General features: G+C 48.2%; 1 protein-coding gene across 1 annotated transcript in view; it reads left to right on the forward strand.

The window, feature by feature from the left end:
* Positions 1-20,678, forward strand: part of EGFLAM (EGF like, fibronectin type III and laminin G domains) — a 173,406-nt gene extending 152,728 nt beyond the window's left edge. Inside the window, exons 19-23 of the mRNA XM_079915676.1 lie at positions 4,803-4,881; positions 7,901-8,044; positions 14,629-14,712; positions 16,228-16,331; positions 17,147-20,678. Coding sequence (XP_079771802.1) covers positions 4,803-4,881; positions 7,901-8,044; positions 14,629-14,712; positions 16,228-16,331; positions 17,147-17,301 — 566 coding nt within the window. The 3' untranslated portion in view covers positions 17,302-20,678. The remainder of the gene's footprint in view (positions 1-4,802; positions 4,882-7,900; positions 8,045-14,628; positions 14,713-16,227; positions 16,332-17,146) is intronic.
* Positions 20,679-20,741: the final 63 nt, after the last annotated feature.

The following is a 20,741-nucleotide window of genomic DNA, read 5'->3' on the forward strand; positions in this document are numbered from 1 at the left end:
AGGGGACACGGGTTCGTGCCCCGGTCCGGGAAGATCCCACGTGCCGCGGAACGGCTGGGCCCGTGAGCCATGGCCGCTGAGCCTGCGCGTCCGGAGCCTGTGCTCCGCAACGGGAGAGGCCACAACAGTAAGAGGCCCGCGTACCGCAAAAAAAAAAAAAAAAAAAAAAGCCGCCCTCCTCAAAAAGATACTCGCCATCCTTAGAGATTTCTGTCTTCTTTCTCTCTGCTCTCATCCACATTTACCCACCTGTGTCCCAGTCCCTCAGGGCTCTTGTATTTAAGTTACTAACGAGTTAAAGCAGAGTTCCACGAAGCATGTGTAAAAGTTTAAGCTCCAAGGAATACTGATGGCTGTTTTGCTCTCACACAGACAGCATACATTCATAGGCACAAAATGGGAGGGGGCTTCTGGAGTCAAATAAATCTGGGTAATCCTGGGTGAACAAACCACTGTCTCTTCTGTGGGACCTTTCAGAGCATTTGCTATGTTCTGCGTGTCCAAGACAGGGGTGCAGGATGCAGCTGTTTCATCCTGGGGTTCCTGCAGCCTGTAGCAGACAGGCCATGAGCCGGGTCCTCCTTTCCCTTCCCTGCATTCGAGTGTGGGCTCAGACCAAGCAGGACCCTGCAGGCCACTAGATGGGGTTGTTTCTCTGTAGCAGCTGAAGCTGCTCTACACTCACTCCCGACACCAAAAGCTAATGGCTTAGGTCACACATTTGTCAGGGATGCGCAGTCCTCAGAGATGGGAACCTGCCTGGTCCATACTGATCTCCCACATTCTGGACATTTTATGTTGTGTCTAGTGAATTCACATCGTATTGCTGGGTGTGATTTGGGTGATTCTTTTGGCCGGGGAGAGGGGTCCCAGTGCGTAAAACACATAGCATCATTAAGTATGGGCTATAATTTAAGAAAACTCAGTATGCAAATCACAAGTAAATAAAACATAGAAATTGTGCATACTACAGGGAATTTGTTTTCTTTTGATGGTGTATCATAAACAATGGAAAATTTGGGGGGGTGTTCAACCTAGATGTTCATGTTTAGATAGCTGAAGACTGGTAGTGTTGAAAAACATTTTTTTGCTGTTCTTTACTTTACGGCTGCAGAGTCAGTTTCATGGAACCGAGACATCTGCTCCAAGTAGAGCTGTCCAGCAGTGGAGGGTGCTGCCCTACGGGCGAGAGAGCTACCCATTGTGGAAGGTGTTCCCTGGGGCTGGATGGCCATCTCTCAGGGGGTTGTTGAGAGGAGTCCTGGCTGCTGAGAAAGCTAGGTTACTACTACACCCCAGGTCCTTCCTTCACTGGTCCTGGGACTATGAAGGAGCCAGCAAGCTCCCCTTAACTCGTCATATGGTCCATTGGGAATTTCAAGTCCCTGCAGTGGAAAATGCTTTGCCTAGCTTGCAGGCTATTCATTGGGGGTATTATCTGTGTCACCAGAGGGCACGAGCTTTTAGGTCTACATGTGAGGAAGCACCAGAAACACTTTTCGACGAGTGCCTTTGCCACAGAGAAAAAGACAATGTAGAAGAAATTAGATATAAAGGGTTAGGGCCAAATATAGTTGTGCTGACAGTATTTAAACAAACCACAAAGGGCCAGAAAGGGCTAGATGGTCACTTCTAGCTGTAATGTTGTAGGACGGAGTTAATATTTATCCACATACGCTGACGACACTGAGTGTATTTTCACCATTTTTGTATTCCGCGGTGTCATTTCTAGAGCGTTCCCCTGCTCTTTGTTAATCCCCACGTCACCAGGGCTCTGGAACATTGCAAAGGGGGTGGGGTGGGAATTAGGGTGATAGTTTCCACTACGGAGAGAAAAAAGAGGCAGCTGGCTGGCTTATCATGCCTTTTTCACACGTAGCCTGGAAACAAGAAAATAAATGGTCATTGACAAGGTAAGTAACTTTAACAAGGAATTTCTCCAGGTTTAGATTAAATGGGGACTGTCAGCACAAGCTCAGGGGAGCCTCAGAGTGTCAGACAATTTCTTACATACATCTTCTTGGTCCACCACCACCTGTGCCTCCACTCGTGAGCTGGGACTGGGGAGGTGTGTTGGGTGACTTGGTGCTCACCATGCAGATTTCCAGTGGTTCCTGTTGGGAATCAGATTCACATTCCGTAAGAGGAATGTGAATTCCTGCAGGGCTGCACGAGGGCAGCAAGGCTGGTTCCCAGAAATCTGCAACCAAAGTAATTGGGATTTTACAATGACTGTGAGATTCTGACCTTCCCTGTTCTGTTTCATGCTGGCACCTGGCAGAGTGTGGGAACTACTGCCTCAATAGTAAGTACAGTGAGTCCTCTGAGAAGCTGTGACAGTGCCCTGGGCTCATGCCAAGGCAGGCTGCGGGCACAGTGCAGGCCAACCACCTGCAGAGGTAATGAGGGGGACACACCTCCCAGGGTGGTGGGCATCCTCCCTCCAAAATCGCCGGCCCTGGGAACACACTTGTCCCCCAGCTGGACCTCGGGAAGCCCTGAGCTCCTGAGCTGGGGGGCTTAGCAGGCACCTGGATGGGGCTCCTACACACCCCTTTGAGGGTCCAGGTGCAGAGTGTGCCCTGACCATTTCAGGGAGTCCAGGGGAATGAGGACTATTGGCCACAGACCCAACAGCGGGGACAGGCCCTGCCTGAGGCTCAGCCTAACCCAGCAGGGGCGCCCGGGTGATGTTTAGCTCTGGGTGGGATAGTCTCTCCTCCTGTCTCAGCACTAGCAGCCTGCAGTCCGGGGCCTGCCAGCCCAGCTAAGAGCTCTCCTGCCCTCCTGCATTTCCGCACTCTTACTTCTCATCCCCCCTTCTGGCCCTCTCCTTTCTATTTCTGCTCCTCTGGGTGTCTCTCCCAGCCTCACCTTTCCCATCCCCCTCTCATTCCCCTGCCCGGGGCTGCCACCCATTTTTACACCTTCTCCACGGTTTTCTTTTCTATTCTTCTGGCGTCTACTTTCCCCTTCTTCTTCCCTCTTCCCACCATCTTTCTGCTCATGTCATTTTGCATCTTTTTCCTTCTCTCGACTTCCTTTTCTTCCTTCTTCCTCCTACTCGCTTTAAGCACAGGAAGATAGGCCTGTGGTACAGCCCAGAATTTAAGATGCAAGAGCTGTTCACTCCAGTCTCTAAAAGGTGCTCCGGTCAGCAGGCCCTTGTCTTGGGCTATGCTGCCTCAGAGGACAGTGAAGCAATTTCTTAGTTACCTCAGAAACTGTCTTTAACATTTTTTACTTCTGTTCTGCATTTCTTGTTTTCTTTCTCTCTCCCTTCCTCCTTTCCTTCCTTCATTTTTTTATGAAGAGAATGGGAGCATGCTGTGGTGACCTGCTAACATAGGAACCTATATTTGGGGGCCCAACGTCATTGGATTTTGTGTTTTACTTTCCTTCCTTCCTTCCTTCCCTCCTTCCTTCTTTCTTTTAATGTTTAGAAGTTGAGTTTAAACTCTCCTGTCATTTGTAGTGTCAATAATTGTACGTTTTCTCCCCTGGGTATAGAGTCCTTAGTTCAATGTCTTTGTACCAACAGCATATTTTTGTGAAACTAGAACTCGTTTTATAAGCTGGCTTATTCTCTCTCGTTTTGCACATTTCTTTAAACATGAGATTCACTCTACCTTAATTTATTTAAACTGCCATTTGTGCCTTTCTAAAGAGAAGAGAGATATTGCTATAATCTCTTTAGAAGAAATCCCCTAAATTATCCCTAATTTGTGACACCAAACACAACCCCTTAGCCTATTCTTTTACTGACTGTATGGAAGAAGGAGATTCCTCAAGAACACAAAGATGAGAAGTTGGGAGGAAGGAAACACACCTCTAAAATATTGAAAAGTAAAAAGCGGGCTCAGGGCCAGAACTGGGGAGAGTCGGTCTGGCTCATGGTCTATTGTTTTCTTAGCTGTATGATCTTGGGCAAATCCTTGATGATTTTATGCCTCAATTTCCTAGTCTATAAAAATGGGTTGTTTCCCTGGTGGCGCAGTGGTTGAGAGTCCACCTGCCGATGCAGGGGACACGGGTTCGTGCCCCGGTCCGGGAAGATCCCACATGCCGCAGAGCGGCTGGGCCCGTGAGCCATGGCCGCTGAGCCTGCACATCCGGAGCCTGTGCTCCGCAACAGGAGAGGCCACAGCAGTGAGAGGCCCGCGTACCGCAAAAAATAATAATGATAAAGTAAAAATATAAAAATGGGAACAATCAAACCCTCCCATCCCCACCCCCCACCCCCACTCCTTCCTGTGATTGTGGTGAAAATCTTGTGAAATACAACACCGGAAGGTGATTTGCAAACAATTGTCAAAGCCTCATCCCCTCTGCTTCACCAGTGTCTGAGGTCATGGCTGAAAGGGCTCTGGACCAGATTGGCTTCAGCTAGAGAAATCCTGGTGGGTTTTGTTGGGGGGATTGTTTTCTCTGCCTCCCTTGGAGAACAGGGTTATCCCCAGCTGCTCCTCGCATGGCCCAAGACCTGCCCTTTGGCTTCCAAGAATAATTGGGCACAGTTCAAGTTTTGGCATATTGCAAGGCCTTCTCGGCAGTGCTGAGACCGATAGGAGTGACGGCCAGCCCCAGAGAGGGGACAGCAGGGAGATGCCAATTACAGGCCATCAGGCCGGGCAGTCCCAAACCAGGCCAAGTGCCTGTACAGCCAAGAGGAAGGGGCCGCCAAGTTGATAAATGTCCTGCTTCCAGGAACTGGCTTTCTTTGTATTTTCCCGCCACGTGGTGGAGTGTAGGGGTCAAGAGAGCCATGTAGCATGTAACCTCCATTTTCTGTTCTGTCTCAGCCATCACAGAAGCCATTGAGATCCCTCAGTTTATCGGCCGCAGTTACCTGACATATGACCATCCGGATATCCTCAAGAGGTAAGAAGCTTCCACAGGCACCTTCCTTATCTCCTGGTCGGTCAATTTCTCAATATCTTTCCCAGAGCTTTTCCTTATCTTCCGTGCCAGAAGATAGTTCTCCAGAAAGGCACGAGAATTTAGCCATAGTCCCAGAGGGGAAAAAACATACAAAATAAACATAGAAACTAGAACAAAAACAACACAAAAAACAAACTCAAAAATGCAACCTTTGAAACAAGCCCATGACAAACAACCCAAAGCCTTTCTGGTCCAAGGGACGTTTCCCAGAGAAAGGGACGTGCCCGGCCCCGGGATTTCCAATATTCAGGCTTTGAGAGGCAGTGAGAACTTGATGCTCCCGAAGCCAGGGTTATATGAGTCCGATTCCCCAGCAGGGCAGTCAGCGTGATGCTGCTCTGTGGCCATGGTCTGAAGAAGCCAGCCGAGGAAGGGTTCTGGGGCAGACAACAGACAACCAGACAACAGCCCCAGGTCCGTGTCCTACTTTGCGTCTCCATCGACGAGGTCCACTGTCCTCTTCAGGCTCTTTCCAGTTCGGTGGGGGGCTCCTCAGCTCTCTTCACGTGGATACAAGAGCATGATCTAAGGAGATGCCTGAGTCACAGCTGTGGCTTTTAATCGCTGGTGGCAGATGCTCCAGCCCGCTCCGGGCTCCAAGCTCCTGGTCTGGAATAGCCTATTTTGCACGACATGGGAAAGACTGGCTCTAGGCAAAGTCTTCGATCTAGTGAAGCTTGGCTTTGACGCTTTCAGTTTACCCTTTTCTCTTTCTTTTCCTTCCCCCCTAGCTCTTTGTAGTTTAGAGAGTGCCATCCCTCACCCTACCACCAGCACAATCATTCTAGAATGTTCCCATCCTCTTCAGGTTGATCACATCTTCACAGACTAAGGCAATGCTTTAAGCCAAAGGCATGCAGTTCTTAGGGTGGAACTTGGTGGCTTTTCGAGGAACAAAAGAGGTTGAGAGACATTTTCCTAGGGCACTGGATGTCCCTGGTGACTCTGAACACACACCAGACAGACAGGGCTTTGTTTCTCTACTCTTATGTTGTGTTTATCAAGGTTGTCTTGCATGGGCCTTAGGCAAAATAGATTCCCAGCCAAGAAACCCTCTTCTTTCTTCAGCCCTTTCTCCCCAGAGATGGAAGGGTGTTCAGTCCCCAGAAACTGGGAGCGTGTGAACAAGGCCCAAGTTTCTAGCCCCCTGGTGCTTAGTGAGAGGCACTGGGTGGTTGGGAGCAGAGGGGTTTGGTGAAAGGAGGAGGTGCAGTGCCCCAAAGCAGAAAGCCCAGTGGCACCTGTGTGCATATAGGTAGGTGCATGTACGTGTGCATGTGTGTGAAGCTGCAGGTAAAAGTCAAGCTCAGGGTCTGCTTCAGTTAGATGCCTTCGGCTGCAAGTAACAGGAAACTCAGCTCAACATGTCTTAAACGTGGAGGGTATTTATTATGTCACATAACAAGCTGTCCAGACTTAGACTGGATCCTGAGTTGATTAATTCAGATAATCAACGGTATTATTCAAAGACCCATTTTCCTGCCTTGTTATCCTCAGCTTATTTTCCAATGGTTATACCCTTTGTGGTTATAAGATAGTTGTTCATAAATGCTCATTAAATGGCTGTAAATCATGGCAATATCCCATGCAAGTAAAAAAACTTTTTATTTTCATGTGACTCTATTAAAAAGGAAAGGAGTCTTTTCTAGAATCCTCCTGATAAATTTCCTCTGTCTCATTGGACAACGGTGGGTCACATGCCCACCCCTAAACCAGTCACTGCAAGAGAAATGGAACCATCGTGATTGGCTTGTACCAATCAATGTTTCCAAGGCAAGTGAGGGAAAGAAGGAAACTTGGACAGAAGACGGGAAAGCAGCTCTCTAGGGAACAGCCCGGGGCTGGATCGCTCTGCACCTGGCCTGGTGAAGCAGTCAGTATCATGGACCCTGCTCCTCGCCCACCACTCTGAGACCCTGCCTGGGGAGGGCAAACTTGATCTCCTCCTGTCTGGCTCAGGCTCTGGGAAGCCTTAGACAAAAGTCCCCTCCACTGTTCACTACTGAATGCACTCTGCACTCCAGGCCATGTTCGTGAGACAGAGGGATGGTGCACGTGACAGGAAAATGGATAAAGAGCTTTTTCCAGTAGTGCCATCTTAGGAGCAATATTAAATGATGTTTACTCTCATCTCACCTTTTATTTAAGGACCTCGTGGTTGCTTTTCTTCCTATTGCAGATGAAACACTGGTCACTTTCTAGGGAAACTGGATCTGTGAACTAGTCTCTTCCCAAGAATTGTTAAGAACATCTCAGAACTGATAGGGACACAGAATCACGTGAGCCTATTCCCAGCCAAAGCTGTAGGGCCGGGACCTGACCTTCCTGACCACCCCTTCCTTCCTCTCATCTTCCTGTTCCTCTCCACCCTGTTTTTGCCCCAACACCCCTCGAGACCATTATCCCATCACCTTCTTTCCAGACAAGGCACCTTCCTTGTCTGACACTCTGCCCCTTGTCCAGTCATTCCTCCTCTGCCCTCAAGGATGTCACCTCCAGAGATAGCCATCCACAGCCACGATCATAGCCCAGAGCAGCTGCCAGCTTGAACCTCTTGGTAATTAAGGAAACCACTTCCTTTTGAGGAATAGGGGCACTTTCCCAAGGACCCGTGAGTGGTAGGACAGGAAAGAGGGAAGACTTGAGGTGTGTACTGGGGGTGCAGGCTGGGACCATGGCCTTGGCCACAGTCTGGCTGATCTGTGACTCATCAAATGCTCTCTTGTGGCATTTGACCACACCTGGGGAGAGAGACAGACTCCAAAGTGCAGAATGAGGAGGTCAGACCTTTAGACCCATGGCATGACCTGTGGTGGTGATGCCTTTTCTAATCTCCTGGTAGCAAGAGTCAGAAATGTCAGATTATCCTCATAATTGGCAGAGGAATCTGGGATTCCTCAGGAATGAATGTTGGTGGAGACTGGTTGATCTGATGTCATTATTTGTGTATTTCCTCCAGGGTGTCAGGATCCAGATCAAATGTATTCATGAGGTTTAAGACAACTGCCAAAGACGGCCTGTTGATGTGGAGGGGAGACAGCCCCATGAGACCCAACAGTGACTTCATTTCCTTGGGCCTTCGGGACGGAGCCCTGGTGTTCAGGTAACCCCTACTCCAGCTGCTTTCTACATCACCTTGCGATTTTTCTCAGACGGTACAGATCACGCCGAACAGAGGGTTGCAGGGGGAGCCAGAGCGCAGTCTGCTAGAATGAACAGCTGCCTGCAGCTCCGAGTTAATTTGAGGCTCCTGGTCTTTCTTTCCAATATCCATCCCTAGAGCAGCAGTTGGTCAGCTATGGCCTGACGGCCAAATCTGGCACGCCACCCATTTTTGTAAATGAAGTTTTATCGGAATGCTGCCACCCTCATTCATTTACGTATTGTCAGCGACTGCTTTCATGAGACAGTGATACGCTTGAGTAGGTTCAATAGGGACTGTATGGCAAAGCCTGAAATATTTATTATCTGGCCCTCCAGAGGAAAGTTTTGTGACTCCTGTTCCAGTATGTTCCTGCCATATACTCCCCACTTACAAATTAGGAAGTAGTCGGAAGAGGACGTTGATCCTGCCAAGCACGGACTCGGGCATTTGGCCCAGCGCTCTCCAGCTCAGGAAGATCTGAAGATTCAGTCTAGAGACCTTTCTTTATATTCTGACTCTGCTCCCTATTCACTCTGGAGCCTTGGGAAGGAGAATGCCTGCTTTGTCCGATCTCCCACTGCAAAGAACAAAGCACAGATTCATATCTCCATAGGGCAACCCAACATTTGGATTTTTAAAAGTGCTTCTTGGGTGATAACGGATGAGCCAGTTCCAGAAGTTCTAACATCTTTTACGTCGGTTTAGACTGCTCTCAGATTTGTCAAGTGGGTTCCTATGAAGTAGCTAAAGGATTACCTGGATGACTTCTCGCCACCAGAAGCTGGGTGGCAGCTGGGTGCTAGCGGGATTCCCGAGGGGCAGGCGCCAGCTGTGTACTATGAAAAAGCTTCTCTACAGATTGTGATGGTACAGCCTCACTTGAGGTTAGAAATATCTCGTTTAGACCAGTGATCCTCAAATTGTGGTCTCCGGACCCGCAGCGTCAGCATCTCCTGGGAACTTATGAAAAATACAAATTTTCAGGCTCCACCCCTGACCTACTGAACCAGAAAAATTCTAGAGGTGGGAACCAGCAATCTGTTAACTGTTTCTCCACGTGATTCTGACGCCTGCTAAGGTTTGAAACCCCTACTCACCATCTGTTCCATGGGGACAGGAATTTCTCTGGCTTTTCCTTCTTTAATCCCCCCTCTGGTGACTAGCACGAGTGTTCATTAAATGATATGGAATTAATTGGAATTGAAATAGACGAAAGTGAGAGCGGAACTGCAGAGAAGATGAAGGCTTAATTGTGGGGCTTCAGTGGGTCATGCGCTGGGATTGCTGACAGCCAGGGTAGAATGCTATGTCTTTGCAATTCGAATAAAAGGCATTTCGAAAGGAAATGTCACTTGTCCAACAGCACGCTTGCCCCTACCCAGCAGAGTGTGCTCAGCGATGTGACCCTATGGTTGTCGAGGACTTTGGGGTGCCACGTGTGGTTGAGAGAGCAGTTCTCACCACCTCCGTCCCCTCCCCCCGGGCCCTGAGGTCAAATGCTGAGCTCTTCACACCCCAGTTTCAGGCTGGCTGCCGCAAAGCCATTTTCTTGTGGTTTTCCTGTGGTTAACCTCGCCAAGGCCTCAAGTACTTGATTGTGCCCAGAAAAAGGAACTGAAACAGTAGCTCAGCCGTGGCTGGGAGGCCCAACTTCCCCCTAAACCGCCAGCGAAAACCCAGCTGGACAGGAAAGCTCGATCTGCTCGGGACCCCTCACAGCCCCCGCTGGCTCTCACACCCGGCCCTGGGCAGACCCCCAGGCCCCCGCGCACCCTTCTTACAACTCCACGCCATCCCGATGTATTTCTTTTCTTACCATCTCTTTCTCAGGTTTCTGGAAATAGGCCCCGTGTTTTCCTCTTTAGCCTGGAGTTCTGGCTGTGCTCTGCGTAAAGGGCACAGCACTCAGTCTCCACCGGAGGCAGGCAGACATCTGAACTCTTCCCTGGGCCCCAGGCCCGGCGCGGCTGCTTTGCTGCGTTTCCTGCCTCTGGGCAGCCACTGCCCCCAGCATTACTCACCCAACACAGATGTATGGAAGCCCTGCGGGAGGCTGGGCACAGAGAGGAATCAGAGTGTGGCCACTGGTTTGAAACTGTCAGCATACAGAGAGTCAGCTGCGGGGCTCATGTTAGAGGTTACTGGATTCCTGGGCCCACACCCAGAGATGCTGGTGGAGGAAATCCCGCTGAGCGCCAGAATCTCATTGGAAGCCATCAGGAACCACCACGCCCTGAGAAACAGGGTCTGAAGTGGTCACAAGCATGGGCTTCAGAGTCAGACGTGCCGGATTCCCACGGCCACGTGATCTCCTGCAAGTTACCGACCTCCGTAAAAGGAAACGGTTGGTCATGAGGACTGAATGAGTTAATTCATAGAAAGGCCTTAGTGCAGGGCCTGGTATATCTAGTTATTAGTGATAATGATCATCCCTGATCGGGTGTTTTCTATGTTCTAAAAACTCCGATCGCTAACATATGTCAGGAAGTTGGCCCGATATATCTACTAAATAAAATGTAGCTATTATTATTTTTATGGTTGTTATTATTCTGAAGAAGGCCCTGCCCTCAAGCAGCTTACATCAGTGGAACCTAGAGAGTGAACTGGTTGATTGGGTAGATGAACCATTTTTGAGGTTTTGGTGTTTGATCCAGGTCCAAAGCAAACAGTAGGAAACCTAAGATAATACAATATAATCTCAGCTTTCTTCACCTAAATGCTTGTCCTTTTGCTAATTTAGAGCTCAGAGCACTTCAACCAGAGAATAAGGAAAAACAGTGGAATTCTAAACGAAACAATTATGTATGGTTTTGGTGCAAGCTGAAGTAAAAGAAAGGGAATCAGCGAGCTCAGCGACGAGTGTGGTTTTTGCTGTTTGTTTCGTTTCATTTTGTTTTATGATTATGTTTAGGGCATGAAGCCAGGTGTGTGAATATCACTTCACGGGCGATCTTTCCCGCTAATTTTCCATGTGACCTTGATAACATTTTCATGCAGCAGAGAAAGGAAAGCAGTCTGACATTAGCAGAGTACCCTGTGCTATACTTTAAAGGAGGCCTAAGTATAAGGACCCCACCTGATGGCATTTCCTGGTGGCCCGCCTTGGTGCTCAGCCTCCTAGCCTTCCGTGAGCACCAAATTGAGTAGGTACTCTTGGATCAGGTTAACCGATTCACGCTAACCGGATGCACAGGACGTTGATAGAGAAACCAGGTGTGCATTTATTTGTTCATTTATTCGTTCATTCACATGTTTTTACCTTTTTGAAAAAATTGAGGTATAACTAAGTGAAGTGAGTCAGAGAAAGACAACTATTATACGATATCACTCGTATGTGGAATCTAAAAAAAACGTGATGCGAATGAACTTACCTACAAAACAGAAACACACTCACAGACATAGAAAACAAACTTATGGTTACCGAAGGGGAAGGGGGTTGGGAGGGATAAATTAGGAGTTTGGGATTAACAGATACACAGTTCTATATATAAAATGAACAACAAGGTCCTACTGTATAGCACAGGGAACTATATTCAATATCCTGTAATAGCCTATAATGGAAAAGGATCTGAAGAAGCATATACGTAGACTGGTGTACACGTCACTGTACACCAGAAACTAATGCAACGTTGTAATTCAACTATGCTTCAATTTTTAAAAATTGAGGTATAATTTACATAAAGTGCAAAATACTAGGTGTACAGCTCAATACATTTTTAAACATGTAAACACCCGTGTAACCACCACCCAGAACAAGGTATAGAACATTCCCCCACCCACACCCAGGAAGGCTCCCTCATGCCCTCTCCCAACGAAGGCAACCACTAATCTTGGTCATTTATTATTTAAAAGAAAGAGAAGTTCCAGGGTGATGTATCAGGTGTCTGGGGGAGCAGGAGGTTATTCGGAGGGTCTGAAATCAGAGAGAGTTGGGGGGGGTTGGAGAGTCAGGCCAGAGATGTGCCAACTGAGCCACGCCACCACCTGCAGTGACGGCTGGACTCCTGTCTGCTGGGTTCAGCGTTTGCTCCCTTGAATGCAGTCTGGCTCATTGCATGAACAGGCGTGTTATCAGGCTGGAGAACAGAAGGCGGCCCGGCCTTCGTCCGAACACAACTGAAAAGGTTTCCATTCACTTGATTACAATCACATTCCAGTCTAGTGCCACTGCAGCTATACCCGAGTCACCTTGATTCTGACACCTGGGTGTTTCTGGACGTTCTGGTTACATATTTACAGCCTGTTGGTTTACTCTCACACATGACTACTCTTCCAGGAGAGGCTCGATGAGTTTATCTCTTGGCGGCAACTTTCTCCTATTGCTGGCTCCCCCAGGTTGTATTGTTTGATGCTATATCCAAGCTGCATTAAGTACTGCGTATATTTGGGGCAGTGGGCTTATTTGCTTGGCTCCTACTCTGTGCTGTGCTCTTTACATATGTTACCTTACTGAATCTTCCCTAAGACCCTTCAGGGAAGGTATTATTACCCCATTTCACAGATTAGAAAATTTAGGCTCAGAGAAACGAAGCAAATTGCCCAAGATCACAGAACTAGTAATTGGCGAGGCTGGGAATTGAGGCAGATTCATCTAATCCAAGTGTCTAGGCTCCTTCCATCACCCCGTTCTGCCTCTCATAAAAGCCCACATAGTAATTCAGCTACATTTCTGCCAACCAGCTCTCAGCCCTTCCTTATACTCATTCATTTCTTCAACAAGCATTTGGCCACTAAATAATGAAATCTGAAAATTCCACCTCCAGGCTGCTTCGTACAAGGAGACACTTGATGTGGGAAAATTCATTAGAAAACAGTGGAGTTTTCTGGGTCAGAGCAACATCTTTGTCTCCGAGTTTGTCAAGTCACCCGAGTTCTATTCTTGGTTAAATGTCGATGGGCTGTGTGACTTCTTTGAGCTCCAGTATTAAAGAAAGGACCCATAGTGCTTCCCTGGGGAAAGCCAAAGCTTTCTATTTTTGCTCCTTTCTTATACTGAGTGCATGCAAGAGCTCAGTGACTAATGCGGGTTTCCTCTCAATATTCCTATGTCTTGGCCAACGAGCTAAAGGAGAGACATGTCCTCTTACAAGATGAGGAGAGGGTTGTCCAGGTGGAATACATTTTCCTTCAAAAGCATGATTACATAGGCTTTATTATTTTATCAAGGGGAGGTCTAGGCAGCTGGCCCAGTGCCCGGCCTAGAATCGTCACTCACCAAATATTTGTTGTATTGAATTAAATTAGAATAATTGAATGAACACTGAAATAAGAGGGTTATTTCTCTCTGGTAAACAACATATGCATGTCTTCTGATCCCCTTAGCGTATCACAGTATCTGGCAACTGAAATAGGAAATAGAAAGCTACCGAGTAAAATGTGGCAGGGTCGGGGGCAGGGAAGACACCAAGTTCAAGTCCTATACGTTAGCTCTGAGATTTTAGGCAACTTCCCGTAAATTCTTTGGGGCTCAGCTTGCTCTGCAATGTTTCGCTCTGTTTTGTCTTTTGAAAAGTAAAAACACATGTATTAGTTTCTGAGGACTGCCATAATAACTCACCACAAATTGGGTGACTTAAAGCAATAGAAATGTATTCTCGCACAGTTCTGGAGGCTAGAATTTCAACCTGGAGCTGCTGGCAGGGTGTCTTCTTCCTGGGAGCTCTGAGGGAGTCTGTTCTATGACTGTCCCCTGGGTTCTGATGGTTGCTGGCAATCCTTGGTGTTCCTTGGCTTAGAGATGCAATGTTCCAGTCCCATCTTCATGTGGCGTTCTTCTCCGTATGTCTTTGTCTCTGTGTCAAAATCTCCACTTTTTATAAGGACACCGGTCATATTGGATTTAGGGCCTCCCTAACCCCATATAACCCCCGTATAACCCCTCTTAACTAATTACATATGCAAAGACCTTGTTTCCAAATAAGGTCACATTTTGAGATTCTGGGTGGACATTAATTTTGGGGGATACTATTCAACCTAGTATTGATACAACACATTACAAACGATAAAGCCCTTTTGTTCCTTATACTCTAATACTGTACATAGAGCCTAAAATAAATCAACCTTGAGGACATTATGCTAAGTGAAAAAAGCCAGTTACAAAGAGACGAACACTGTATGACCCTACTTATACAAGGTACCTAGGGCAGTCAAATTCATAGAAACAGAAAGAATGGTTGTTGCCAAGGGCTGGGGGAGGGCGAAATGGCGAGTTGTTTAATGGATAGAGGGTTTCAGTTTTACAAGATGAAAAAGTTCTGGAATTGGTTGCATAGCAATGTGAATGTACTTAACACTGAACTGTACACTTAAAAATGGTTAAGGCTGTAAACTTCACCACAGTTAAAAATAAAAAACCAGTTTGGGTCACTCATGGCCTAATCTGGGGACCTAGTGTCTTTATAACGTTGTTTTGTGTTGTGTTAAAGAAACTACATCCTGAGCTCCAAAGAACTTTCGCAGTGAGAATCATTTGTGAACGACCGTCGGTGTGTACATCAGTGTTTGATTCCGTTCTCTGTCTTGTTCTTCTCCGACGCCTTTAGCTATAACCTGGGCAGTGGTGTAGCATCCATCACGGTGAACGGGTCATTCAGTGACGGTCGGTGGCACCGAGTCAAGGCTGTTCGGTGAGTACCTGCCACAGTGGGAGACAGAGCTGACGGGATGTACTCTCCAATTCCCTTTAGTCCCATTTCCTGTTCCCCATCCTGGCCTGGCATCCAAGTATCCTTGATCCGGGTCGTTAGGTCATCTCGGTACCAACTCCCACCTGTGCCCTTTACTAACACTAGCGGGCCAGAGAGGCTGAACTCCCAAATCTTCACTCAGCAGAGATCTTCTAGAGAAAGAACTTCGATGGCTAAACTTGAAGAAGCCCTCGCCTTCCACGGAGATCTCTAGTGAGATAAGATTTCAGGGCAGGTGGACTTTGAGGAGATTCCAGAATGCTGGAAGCCAGGTCTATACCCCACAGTAAGAAGAATAGGAAATCCAGGTATTCCCCCAAGGAAATGACTGAGCCAGGTCACACCACAGTCAACAAAAGCCATCCAGCACACAGTGCTTCCAGTCTGCTTCTTGGTGCTCAACACTTATCTGTGTGGCAGTTGGGGATCACTAGGCATTTGAAAAAAGTTTCCAGTATGAAAGATGGATATCAGAACAAATAGATATAACAGAGCAACTTGGAGGAAACAGACACTATGAATGAAAAAAATGATGAAAACGTGAGTATCATCAGTGAGGTAGGAGAGGCTATTAACCCAAGAAACAAGAAGTGATTGCTATAAAAAAGGAACATTAAAAGACCAATAAAGAGCTCGTTAAAAAAAGAGGAAGAAAAGAGGGAGAAGGAGAAGAAGTGTGGCTGGTTTTTGGAAACCACCTTAAAAAACTGCAAAGCCCTTGCCACAGATGAACACCTCCATTCCACTGTCCTCAGAGTCACTTTTGGGTGACTCTCTGGGTCCTTTAGAAACCTCAAAGCCATTCTTCATCCTCCCTAAGAGTAACCTTCTACAAAGACTACTGCATTGGCTTCCCATTGTGCTTAGAATCACATCCACACTCACCACGTGTCACCATGTCACCACCACTCCTCCTGTTAAAGTTCTTCTCTGGTTCCCTCTCACCTTCAGACTAAATTCTAACTAAGCTCCTTATGCCCTTCACCGTCTGCTTCTGGCTTCATCTTTTACTGCTCTATTCCCACCTCTAGAATTCTCTATGCTCAGTCTGTACCAACCCCCACGTCTTTTCTCTCATTGCCGTTGCCACTTCCTGTCTGCATTAGCCTTCTCCTTCACCTGACCTACCCAGCCTTCAAAACGCACCTCAGAGTCTTTTTTCAGAAGCTTTCCCTGGGCTTCTGTTCTCTTCCCGTAGAATTCCACAGCTCCCGGCGGCCATTCTTCCACCATAGAGTGGCGACACTGTGTGATCACCGGCAATTGGATTTTTTGTTTGTCTTAGGAATGTCGGTGGTTTTTTGTTTGCTTGTTTTTGTTTGTTTCACTTTGGTAGCTCCATCATTTAGTATAGTGCTGGGTGCTTAGTAAGGACTTCAGTAATACATTTGTATTAAAATGAATGCATGATTGAATTACTGAATGAAGCTCCAAAAATGGTGGCGGTTTTCACAGGGATGGCCAATCAGGAAAGATAACTGTGGACGACTACGGGGCCAGAACAGGCAAGTCACCTGGCATGATGAGGCAGCTCAACATCAACGGAGCTCTGTATGTGGGTAAGTGACCTTGACCTTTGACGAAACCTAAATTAGGCCAGTGCGTTTTCTTTTTAGCCTTCCGTTTGTCATGCTGGGGTTTCCCAAAGCTGTGTACTTCACTGGGTCGGTCAGATACTTGGAAATCAGGAAGCTCTCCAGATATTCCATTCTTCCATTTTCTGAACTTCTGACTCATGGCTGAGGGGTCAGGAAGCACTTAGATGATTTTGTGCTGTGGACCGATCCACCAGGAAAACCCTGCTTTTCTTGTTTATAGAACAGGAGCCTGCTAAATATAGCTCCTTGAATTCTCCCTGAGGAAGGAGGATCTGTCTTTCCGGCCCCCTCAGAGTTAGAATGCGTGGTATTTTTGTACATAGCTTAGAACCCACTAACGCTGACACATCAACATGAAAAGATACCTCTATCTGTATGATATTTCCTACAAGTGAACTTAATCGAAAGCATTCAACATCAGTGTATTTCTCTTGGTTTAAGATAACATCACCTCTTACCACACATACTACATTTTGTTGACATTATACAACATTTCAAAATGTACCAGGTACTATTTGGTTTTAAGTGGTCAACTAGGTCAGAAATCACTTATGAGGTGGCTACTTCTAGGCTCTGATTGTGTATCAAATTGATCCAAGTCAGCTTGTTCCTTCAAGGATAATTATAAATTAGACAGCTGCGATGTCCTGAGTTCTAGGTACCGCAGCCTCACCTATCCTGTCGGCTGAGGGACGCCTTGGTCAGCAGACACTCAGGCATACTGAAGAGACATCCTTCCCTTTGACTCACGTCATCTTCCTTTGGCCTCCTGGCAGGTGGAATGAAAGAAATTGCTCTGCACACTAACAGGCAGTACACGCGAGGCCTCGTGGGCTGCATTTCTCATTTCACCCTGTCCACCGATTACCACATTTCCCTCGTGGAAGACGCCGTGGATGGGAAAAACATCAACACTTGTGGAGCCCAGTAACACCAGCTGGCTCTGCCCAAGGGACAGAACCTTCTATCCTGAGAAACCCGGGGGCTCCAACACCTTGCCTGACACCACACACAGAGGCACGGGGACCAGGTGTGTTTCCTTTCATCAAGGAGCAAGTACACCCTGATGGGAAACTAGGACCAAGACAGGAGTCCCTGGGTGGCCTTTCCTGCTGACACTCTGTGGGCCAAACCCAACGGAATGCTCTGTGTAGGAAGCATCGGACTTCGTCCATTGAATGTGTAAGTGGCCGCCAGAGATCACACATCACGGCGAATTTCCGAGGCTGTCTGCTGTAGCTCAATGACTGTGTTGTGATTCATAGTTTGTAAGAAAAAAAAAAAAGAAAGAAGGGAAAAAAAAAGAGAGAGAGACCCAAAGGGCAGTATTAAAATACTTCTCTCCTCCCCTGACTCTTGACACTCTTACTGATAGCAGAATGACCGTAAGACCTTGAACCTCAAATTTCTCTACTTTGGCCCACGAATTACTAGGATTAACCCCTTCCCCTCCTCACTGGCTTGTTCAATGTGCTCTGACTATGAAAATAAGGATTAAGGGAGACTCGAGATAGAATCCTAATTATAAAGCTGCACCCTGGAAGTTTACCTTTAATGAGAAGTCCTTACTTTTTATAATGCAAATCTAAGAAAAGGGGCACCATGCCTTTGTAGCTGTCCTTTTGTATGTGTATATTTTTATAGCTACAGATTGTCCACACAGTATACTTTTGCAGGTTTGGGTGGACAACCCTGAATTCTTTGCACACTCACTAAGAATTTTCTCCCAAAGGCGACTTGTCTGGGCCCTTTGTGGCATCAGCAGAGCGGGGTAGGTAACTTGGGGTGGGCACTTTGTGGAGCTGACTGTTCTCTCTCGGTAAATGATGACTCAAGGAGGTGACTGTGAAGCTTCCAGAAGAAGCAGATGGAAAGGCACATGTATTACTGAGGTGAGTCACTGTCATTCTGGTTCGAAGTGGGGGGGTGTCTGTAGTGAACTTGAATAAAGAAGATGAACAAGGCTACAGCACATTCATTTAGTCGTTCGTTCACCTGTGGAGGGGTTACGGGTCCCTCCCGAGGCGGTGTCTAGAAATGGACACGAATACAGTCAGTGCTTCTCAGGCTGGTCTGAGCATCTGGGCAAGAACCAGAGCAGCGGGGCTGCTTCCTTCTGAGCCATCACAGTGCCACGCGGTGACCCCGGAAACAGCTGGCTCACTGGCAGATCCCCACGGCAGGACTTGCCAAGGGCAGGTGAGATGAATGCTACCACCAAAGAGGTGGGAAATGCGAGCCACCTCACACAAGTGCCTGTAATTAGTCCCATCGTGACTCTGCTCTTGCTTGCAGGCGGTCAGCGAAGGCTTCGAGCTTTGTGCCAAGCACAGTTTTAGGCACATTAAGGGTTCTAAAACAATGAATAAATAAACTAGAGACGTTCGCCTTGAGCGTCACCCTTCCGCCTCCTGTCTTTGGGAACCTTCGATGACCAGAATCCTTCCTCTCAGGGCAATAATGCTCACAGCAACAGCGATTCCTCCTCTCCTGCGTACATCACCTGTGAGTGCGGAGTGGAGAAAGCCACGTGGTAGCGAGTGGGTGTCACCCACAGGTGACCTCCCCGTCACCCTCACCTCAACACCGTTTCCTTGGAGACATCCGGGGTCAGTGCTTCCCAAGATATAATGGAGTTGCTTTCACAACTCCAATTGATTCACATTTTGAATCGATTAAAAAAAAAAAGTCACGGTGATTTTGGAAAAATGTCCAGTTGAGCTGAAGCCAGAAGAGTTGTGCTGCGGATGGGCTGTTGTGCCCTGCAAGTGTCATCCTGAGAAAAAGCACGGTAACCCGGGGCTGGGGGTCCGGGAGTGACGGACAGGATGAATTGCCTTTCCCTAGGTGGGCTAGAAAAACAGGCGTGACACGTGATGAAATCAGAGCCGTAGAGAGGCTGCGGGTGAGAAGGCAGCAGAATAGGGGAACCCAAGAGGAGCTGATCACGTGGGAGGGCTCCACGTGGGAGAACAGGGTAAGAGACAGTATATCCCAAGCTCTTTCACCCTCTCAGTGGCCAAAATTTGGGAAACATGGGATGAGTTTATAGCAGAGGTGGTTGGGGGAATATAAACTTTGTCCTGAAGCTGCGGGATTAGACCCGACTTCAGATGGGCAGGACAGCCGAGGAGAACTCAGCCTGGTTTTGTGGGTCCCCCGGTTTCCTCTCTAAGTGTATCTGCTGTCTGTCGCCACAATAATGCTGCACGACAGACAACCACAGAACCTCAGCGGCATACCGCAAGGTGTGCGGACTGCTTCCATGCCTCGAGGGGTCAGCTTGGCATTTCTGCTGATCCTGGCTGGGCTTGACTAGGCGGTCCTTCTGGTTTCAGTGGGTCTCGTTCACACGTGTAGGGTGGCTCGCTTATCGTCGCCTTGGCTGGGATGAGGAGGTGACTTGGGTCCGCTCCACCCTCCTGCTGGACCCGTGAGCTAGGCTGACATGCCCTGCACACGGTGATGGAGGAGGGGGAGAGCACCGGAACTGAGGTCTAAGGCGTTTTACAGCCGGGGATTGGAACTGCCTCATGTCGCCTTTGCCACATTGCGCTAGTCAAAGTCCGTACGCTCAAGAGATGAAGCAGTAGACTCTGTCTCCATTGTGAGAGCAACTACAAAGTCACGCAGCACCGGGCATGGATTCAGGGAGGGTGGAAAATTAGGGCCGTTAGTGCAACCAATCCCCCACCGCAAGTCCTGTGCTGTTGGGGAAATGATGCAACAGGGATGAGGTGAGCCCTGGCAGGAGTTCATCCGTGGGGTCCCTGGGGCTGGGCGGAGGCCTGGGAGGTGGTGGTCACGGGCCCAGCGAGGGGAGCAGCGCCTGCCTCTTCCAGCCCCGCCTGCTGTGCCCCTGCTGTGCCCCCTTGGTCCACCTGCTGCCTGGTACCTGGCAGCCGTGTTGTCATGCTGAGGAGGAGGGCCTGGCAGGGGATGGGATCTGCGCCACGGCTTTTGGGCAGCGGCTCTGTGCAGGGGCATGTCGGGGAAGGCTGGCTGCGCGCTTGGCTTTAGGAAGAGCTTTGAGGAGAAGCCAGGGAGCTCGGAGGTTAACGCCATCCCTGTCCCGCCCAGGAAGGATATTATGAAGCCTGGGTTACTGAAAAGCTTTTGTCCCACAATCAGCATCTGAGAAAATTCTCCAGAACTTCCCATGTGTTCTAAGCAAGGACGGCTGGGGTGCTGTCAAGAAGGGGAAGGGTAAGCTGTGACAAAGTGAGAGAGTGGCATGGACATATATACACTACCAAACGTAAAATAGCTAGCTAGTGGGAAGCAGCCGCATAGCACAGGGAGATCAGCTGGGTGCTTTGTGTCCACCTAGAGGGATGGCATAGGGAGGGTGGGAGGGAGACGCAAGAGGGA

The sequence above is a fragment of the Stenella coeruleoalba genome (genome assembly GCF_951394435.1).
Source record: "Stenella coeruleoalba genome assembly, chromosome: 3".
Classification (NCBI taxonomy): domain Eukaryota; kingdom Metazoa; phylum Chordata; class Mammalia; order Artiodactyla; family Delphinidae; genus Stenella; species Stenella coeruleoalba.